Genomic DNA, 8783 nt, shown 5'->3' on the forward strand with positions numbered 1-8783 from the left:
TATAAGATCGTAAATACACCATTTAGTAATTTACTAATGCGTTTTATACACCTTAGTAAAATACAATTACAACTTCCTGTTTGAATAAATAAAAAACATAAATAGTTAAGTTAAGAGATATCCGCCATTCATAAAATGCTACATATTTAAAAATCTACGTCTGTTTGAGTTAAAACTCGTTAATTAATATTACAGGACACATTCATATATGCATTTTATCCTAATTAATTTGGGGCATGTAATTGTTTGATTTGCTCTAGTCTAAACTGACCTCGTTCAGATGTGGAATTATCCTTAATAATTAGAGTAAAACTGGAATGTCTGTGCCATAGTGCTCAAAAGCTTGAATTAGCCTCAACAATAAACCCTTGGACAAATCACTCACTGCAATTTGGCAATTACGGAAACCAAAATGTCATGTTCCTTAAATATTACCTGTGATATTCTGTTCATTCCCATACTCAGAAACACAAGAAGACAGTTTTTGCTTATATTTATTTCGGTGTAAATACCCATATAAGTGTTAACGTACTTTACATATTGTAATGTTGCATACCATAGATTTGTACGTCCTTGTATGTTTCATTGATTGAAAAGCACACTCCCTAAGAAATATAACTTGAAAACCGGTTCTAATAGGCGTTTTACTGATTGATGATAAAAGTGGTTTTCATGTGAAATAATAAAATATGAAGAAAACGAACAGTATTCAAGCTCAAAGTCCATTTAAACAATACAAATCGGGAGCAGAGCAAACACGGACCTTTAAAAACATCAGAGGTGGGATCAAGTGCCATGGAAGAGTGAGCATCCAGGGGATGGAAATATTATATTATAATTTCATTTTCACCAAGTACTCCAGTTATTTCATTCATTATTTATAAGCATAAATATTGTTGTTGGTTTTCAATTTGGCCAGATTTTAACATTATTGAATATACCGTCACGATGGCTCAGTCGGTAGAGCGCTCGCTCCATGATCGGAAGGTTCTGTGTTCGACTCACGCCCGCGACTAACTTAAGTCGATAAAATGGGTAGCAATTGTTCCTTATCCAAACTCTCAGCACTTTCAAGTGAAAATTGTGGGTTCTTCGGTGAAACCTTAAAAACCGAGGCCCCGTGTCACGGTAGGCATTGGCACGATAAAGAACCCACCTGCTCAATGGTTCTGGGTGAAGGACCGAGTAAAGGTCTAAATTTGAAGCCCTTCACTGGTTCATGGTGACGTCTCTATATACGAGTGAAAAATTCACGAACGGGGTGTAAAACAACATTAATCAATCAAACATGCAAAGCAGAAGAAACAAGGAGGAATAATTAAAGCTGACTTGTATTCCTCGGAAACAAAACTTAAGAGGTTACAGGGGTCCGCCTTGAAGGAATCAAAACTCGTGTAGAAATAACCCAACAATTGTTTTAAATGCTCTCGACAAAACAAGATAAGTCCGAAAAGCATGTTTTTGATGAAAAATCAAATGGGTATTGTCACGGTGTGAAATGAACAATTTCTGACTTATGTTTTCTTACTTATTTTGAAACATTTCTATTGCAGGACATTTAGATTAAGATTTAGACAATGTACTATCAACAGCAAAAGAAGATCGTATAGAAAACGCTTCGGTAAATTAATAAACGAATCACCGACGCGATTTCTTTTTATGTATAATTTTGAGCTTTTCTTTTCTCAGAAAGCTCTTTTAACAAGCTTTTATGGGACAAAAGTTCTTGGATGAGAAGGTGGAGATAACGAACAGTGGTCGATCTCAGAAAATCTACCACACATACAAATCTGAGAACAGGGCATAAAACAAGGATCCCCGAATTCTTAGAGATGAGATCAGATGCCTAGGAGGAGTGAGCATCTCCTGTTGACCGGTCACAAACTCCGTGAGCCAACTATATTATGATAAGCATAAAAAAGACAATGTTCAAACTCAAGAGTTGTTAACGTGACTTTAATAATAATCAAAATAAATTCCATTAAATATCCAATTGTAAGAATGAATTGCATACAAATTTTACACTACACACACAGATTAAATTAATTTCACAAAATAAATAGTAAACAATTCTTTAAAATTGCTTTCAGAATTTAAACCTGATTTTTCTATCCTCCGTTGTGTTTTGGAGGCCTTTGTGGTATATACATCTGGGTCTTGGTATAAGTCGGTTCTGGACAGTAATCAGTCTCCACTCTTGTCTGTAGCTGTAACCCGGCGCAGCGATATGAGAGACTCTCCATTTTCACATGTCTGGTCTCGAACAGTTGCATCTCTTTAGAAGCCACAAAGAAATTTGTTTCTGTTGTATTTGCACTCATGCATTTATGAAGCCTTAGTTGCCGCAGTCTTCGTTCAGGCCGATGGATTGTTTCGGTCATGCAATCCATGTAACCTAGCTGCTGAAAAATGGGTTTTAAGCTGTCAATGCCTTGCTGAACCAGAATATTGTGTTCGTTTATTAGTTCGTTGATTTTTGTCAATGGCAAATTAAAGTCGCCTCCAATCAAAACCTCGTTTCCAGTGAACCAGGCGAGCAGTTGAGCAAACATCATGTAGGATCTTCCATTTTCGTATAAAACTTGTGATCCTCCAGTGGAAGTTAGTTCCCAGTGCCAGGAGACGCAGATGAACCGTTTCACAATGTTTTGTGCCGGAGCCGGTGAGTAAATGTCCACAAGAGGAGTTAGAACTTTGTCAAAATCACAGTTCGGGATTGAAAACTGTGGCCCAGTTGGTCGCTGATGGACCTTCAGACGTGTGGAATCATATAGAAGAACCGTCTCGTTGTTGGTAGGGTCCAGCAGTTGTTGATAACTGGTATGTGTAAATGTGTCTGGTTCTGGGTTGTCTCCCGGAAGGAACATTATATCAGGCCTCTCATTCTCCACCAGCTGCCGTAAGTTGGATTGTCGGAAGTCATAATACTGCCTTCCCTTCCGACCCGTGGAGTTCATGCTGACTATTCTTAAGCAGTCTGTGTCGAAACCCATAGCTCACAATATTCCTGTAATTATTTCAAATTTTATATTTTATTTCAAAATTATTTTAAAAAATAATAAGAATGCACTGCTGTTCATAAATTCTACATCACATAAATTTATAAATGCTTTTTGCACATAAATAAAAACGAAATGTGTTTTGTTAAAACATTTTTAAATAAAATTATAATAGAAAGAAGAAAAAGATGTTTTGTTGCGAAAGTAAAATGGGTAATCGAATAATTGTATATAATTTTGAGGAAGAAAGAGAAGTGGCATTAATTACTTACCTCTTTTTGGACAAAAGGATATCTGGTTAATGTTAAAGACAGATGTTATTCAAAGTTTTTATAATACTCGTAAATTACGTTGGATGTAAAAATAGATTTTCTAATTAAAAATCTTGGAATGTCCATTTCTATAAATATAGTTGTTTGCATTGGTTGTTTATAACTTAATTTGAATTCCTTCATGGGGAAAAAATGCCTAAACAATTAAACTTAATAACATGTAAAAAAGGTTTTTAACAAATATATAATTGACTGGATATATTTTTTTATATGTAGTTTGCTTGTACAATGTTTATCAACATCTACGTATCACTCTAACTATTAAATGTTTAAACATCATAGTTTCATCGAATAGAACAACGCACAAGCAAATGATTTATTTTCAGAAATCCTTTCTTTTCAAGGAAACTAAATCGAAACTACTTTAGATTAAACTCTGTAAACATTCTACTAGGAAACATTTAAACAGTACTATTCTGTGAGTATTAACCTCCGAATATCTAACTTACGTCATTCTTTCTCAAAAAAAGTATCCTTCTGTATTCGTTTTTTTATATTTTGAAATAAAAACGTATGAAAATAATAAATAAAAAGCGTTTGTAATAGGTTTAAAGCTTATTTTCATTATATGAAACCTGAAAGAAGCCACTAATTCTGCTACTTCAAAGATATAACGGTAAATGTCTGTATTTTGCTATTGAAAAATGCTTAATATTTCCGTCAAAACGTATGTTTCTGTTACCGCATCAATCAATTCTGTAGAGTTCGATTCATTCAATATCTTTTTTTTTCTTGGGAAACAAAATAAAACAGACATTAATAAGATTAATAATACTGTATAAATGAATAACTCTGTGCAATGTCTCAAAACTTTCGCAAAATAATTAGCATTTCCAGAAAATCCTATGATGTAACATTAGGGTGAATTTAAAAAAAATGACCACCAAAGTGAAATTTTTTGGAAAAATTCAACTACTTATAACATATTTTTCACTTATATCATCATATTGCACAAATATTCTAGTTTGAAATCCTGAAGTGGCAATAGAATAGACAATCGGATTGAAAAGTTTCAGAATTTTTATTAGTAAAATTTCTTTTGAAAAAAGAAAATATCATTACACCTTAAAAGACTTTCTAAAATACATAATCACAAGAAATTATAGTTTTTTTTATGCTTCAAAATGGTAAAAGGGGTATAAATGATTGAACCTAGACCTTGATTGAGTATCTTCTCTTGTATATATGACCAAAAATTGGCTTTTTGATTGTTATTTTAAATTATTTTTTCAATTCTGGTTTGAAAAGTTTGATATGAAAAAAATATGAAGAATAAAATTCCCCAAAATTAACTTTTTTGTCCGTTCAAGTCAGTTCTTTTAATCTAAGCCAAAAAAGAATTTTATATACGAGTTCTCTTACAAAAAATACTAGACTTTAAAGTGACGCTATGTTGCACTCCTGACATCTGATATGTATTTTATTTAGCATTGTTTTAAAAATTATAACTCACAATAACCCATTCTTACTTTGTAAATCAATTTGTCGTTTTGATATTTTTCATCGCTTACGGCAGGTTTTTCATAGTTTGAAGACCTTAAAACATGATTATTTGCAAAGTGTAATATATGTAATTTGTATTTAAAAATATATGTGAAAGGATGAAAACTATTCCCTAAGTTGACTATAAAAATTTCTGTAATTTGTTGATAGACATAGTGTTTTGAACATCAAATAGTATCAAACATTTTTTTCAACTTATTTTTTAGTATAGATAGTTAAAAAACACTGGTAATTATAAAGCAGTTTTGTTGCACTCCTGACTGCAGTAAAATTTATAATTAAAACCATAGAAAACAAAAATTCATAAAGTGTTGACAACATCAAGTGGTAATGAAATGGTGCAATATTCATAGTCCAATACTTCATAATTAAAACAGATGAAAGTATCTAAAATTTGCATTTTATCTGGAATTATTCCCTATATATACCCCCAAAAAACTAACTAAAATATATATTTAGAAGATAAAATATATTTTATGCATATTTTCCTTTAAAGGATAAACACAGTAACCCATCAGAAAAATTCTACTCATCATTTTTTCTTTATTTTTATTCTTGTTGGATGATTAATAATTCTAACATATTTGTTGCACTCCTGACCTAAAGCATTGGGGCCTTAAAAGAAGAATTGTGAACTGAAAATTACGTAAGAACTTATTCTGTTGTATCAGTGAAGTTGAGGAGGAATTACTGGAATTTTATGAAATTTTTTTAGTGTGTTTATTTTTAATGTTCATCAAAAAAAAAATCATTAAAAGATGAAAACAGATCTGAACTGATGAAATTGAAAAAGGAAGGATTTCAAAAATAAAACTGTCAATAATTTAGTATTAAATTATATAAAAAGATCATTCTTAATTAATGAATACTTCTACGTGATGACTTTTTCAATCGTCAACTTCCCTTACTTATGCAGCAATATACCTTCTTCACCTCCATACGGGGTATATATCTCTCAGTTGATCGATACGCAAGAGCATGCTCTACGTACGTACAATTTCTAAAACGAGGTAAATTATTGACAAACAAGTTGATGAAACAGGAATATCAGCTGTCTCGTTTAACGTCATCATTTCGTAAGTTCTATGGTCGATACAATGACCTTGTCAGCAAATACAATTTATCATTGAGTCAAATGCTGACTGACGTTTTTCTTACTAATACGTTCTATTTCCACTATGGAAGAGTTATACTTCTTAGTGCGCTCTTTTGTGAAAAAGTCGGAAAATGTACAAATCTCGCGGGATTTCTGGGACAAACGTAACATAAACATGTAAACAATATGTTGGATGTCGATGAACAAATCCTAAGAAAATGCTAATGTAATATTTTATTGTTGTGAACTTTATATACATCAAGAGTATGAATAACAACGATATCAATTTATATATATTGTTGATCGTATGATTCTATTTATCGTATGGTACCTCTAAATGCAATACACATGCCTCGGAAATGTCGTATTTTTTATTAATGGATGATAAATTTAGGGTTCTCGCTCTCTTACATATGTCTTTAGTTCTTCTATTCTTTAATTGAAATGACAAATACATTTAACATTTAAAATTGGATTGAGATTGGCATGTTCTGTATTATCCGCAACGCCATGCTGTCCCAGTCAGACGACCAAACGCGCCTCTAATTTTGAAGAGTTCACTAATGGAAATATAACGTATTGATAGGTCATTATTTACACACTGAATTGTCGACGGATTTTTCCGTTATTTCCCGATCATGACAATGAGCACACGGCGGGTGTGACCGGTCGGCAGGGGATGCTCACTCCTCCATGGCACCTGATCTCGCCTCTGATGTTTAGAGGTCCGTGTGTGCTCTGCTCCTATTTTGTATTGTTTAATAGACTTTTGAGCTTGAATACTGATCGATATCTCCATATATTTCATTCTAAGCATGAATAGAAGTGTTTTCGTCACAACTTGAATCTTTAATAAAATGTGTTGCACTCCTGACCATAGAAATATAGATCTGAAGCACAGACAGACCCTGTAATTGATAAATCTATATGGTAAAAATGTTCTTTGTGTCTTTATGTTCCAAAATAAAAATCAGAAAATCATATAATGATAATAGTTTTTTCATGCTTGGGAGCAAAACATCAAATGTTGCACTCCTGACATTATTGGATATGCACCTATACTTGACTCTTATTAATGCTGCTTATCATTTATCTAACATTTTTAAGTTTAAAAATGTATATCAGTTATTGTTTTACACTTCGAAAATTCTTTTTTGTCTTATTTTTCTTTCAGAATTTTACAATTGATGTTTTTTTTGGCAACACCGCATTTTTTCTGTTGCACTCCTGACATGGTATAACATTTTTTTAAACATCAGCCATGACCACAAATTGATTAAACAAAAGTTACTACAGTCCACATTTAAAGCTCAATACCTTGAATATTATCAGGAAAGTGTTTATTTTCAACATAAAGCATTATTATTTATTTCACAGATCTCCAAAAAATACTGAAATTTCAAAATGTCACAAAAAGGTGTTGCACTCCTGACAATTTTAGCATCATTTTTGGGCATAACTTTTTTTCTAATTGGGATGAAATATATGGAGATAACGAACAGTATTCAAGCTCAAAAGTCCATTAAACAATACAAAATAGGAGCAGAGCAAACACGGACCTCTAAACATCAGAGGTGGGATCAGGTGCCATGGAGGAGTTATTGGGATATCAATGAGATATTTGGCAGGTATTTAGACACTATCTAAAGACATATGCTGAGACATAGAAATCTATTTTTATTGCCTGTATTTTTAGTGTGGGTTGATAAATATGCGTTTGGTCATTTTTTTTTTAATTCACCCATTGACAGATTTTGTAGTACATGTATATCGATGTATTCAAATGTTCTTTTATTATTTTTCTTGTGAAACAAAATTAAACTAAGGAACATGTGAATTGAGAAGTTTGTATTTTATGTACATATTGCATAAATAAATAAGCATTAGCTGTGTACTAAAAAATCTCACGTTTTTAATTTTATTATTGTTCCTCCATTTACTTTATTGCCCTATCTATTTTGTTAGTTGAAGTAGTTTATGACATATTTTCCTTATTCTCATACCTACGTCATTTGAAAGCAAGCTATGTAAAATGTATTCACGTGTGAGGTGGTGCATCAATATATAGACCCACATACTCTCAGGAAGACATGATTAATAAAATGTAGAATAAAGAACAACAAAACAACACCTCAGAAAGTTTTATCATTTAAAACCTTGTTTAGTTCAAGGAATTTGTAGGATGGGTGGGTGAGATTAAGCCTCATTAAAGAATCTTTACATTTTCTCCATCAATGTATAGATAATATTCACATTGTAGCCTTGGTTACTGAAATACTAAATAGAATAATTTATTCATTTCTTTCAAAATATTAATCATCCTGCATTTTTGTTTAGTTAGAAAATTGTTACAATCCTAAGTTATATAAAATTAAAAGATTTAAAAAGTTTTTTAATGATCGGTTTTACAGTCATTTGGATCTACGAGGGCTGTTCGGAAATTATTGAGACATTTACCTTTACTCCATAAAGAACAGAGCTAAATTCATGAAAATTCCTCAACATTTTATAAAGAACAAATAATGCAAATATGCAAAATTTATAATTTATAGAATGATTAGATAAATTCCGGTGAAATTATAAACATGCGTATGTCTATCGACCTGGAGCAGCATCGCTACGTCATTTTACCGTCACGTTAGCTGGAGATGTTTCCTCGTGTGAAACGATCGGGAAGCTTTTATTCTTCTTTCTCTGATATCACATAGAACAGTCCCAAAATCAGACTGTCTCTATTCTCAAACGATTCTTTAGAAAAATAAATAAAATGTACAATGTTGCTACCCCAGTGTAAAATATACATGCAGTGTCATATACGGGTCGACTTAGCATCATGCAGTGCAGATTTATGCA

The 8783-nt window shown here is 32.1% G+C and overlaps 1 protein-coding gene across 1 annotated transcript; it reads right to left on the bottom strand.

Annotated features, from left to right (window-relative positions):
- Positions 1 to 2103: 2103 nt before the first annotated feature.
- Positions 2104 to 3317, bottom strand: LOC133173739 (uncharacterized). The gene is made up of 2 exons (XM_061308765.1): positions 3272 to 3317; positions 2104 to 3007 (listed from the first exon to the last, which is right to left on the bottom strand). The coding sequence occupies exon 2, from the start codon at positions 2991 to 2993 to the stop codon at positions 2109 to 2111; it is 885 nt and encodes a 294-aa protein (XP_061164749.1). The 5' UTR covers positions 2994 to 3007; positions 3272 to 3317; the 3' UTR covers positions 2104 to 2108.
- Between the last annotated feature and the right edge of the window lie 5466 nt (positions 3318 to 8783).

Source organism: Saccostrea echinata, unplaced genomic scaffold (genome assembly GCF_033153115.1).
Source record: "Saccostrea echinata isolate AGI-Se365-2 ecotype Australia unplaced genomic scaffold, CSIRO_AGI_Sech_v1 ptg000056l, whole genome shotgun sequence".
Taxonomy (NCBI): Eukaryota; Metazoa; Mollusca; class Bivalvia; order Ostreida; family Ostreidae; genus Saccostrea; species Saccostrea echinata.

Bases quoted from the DNA above. Each gene is read 5' to 3' on its own strand.
- LOC133173739 (XM_061308765.1), bottom strand. From the start codon at position 2,993: ATGGGTTTCGACACAGACTGCTTAAGAATAGTCAGCATGAACTCCACG.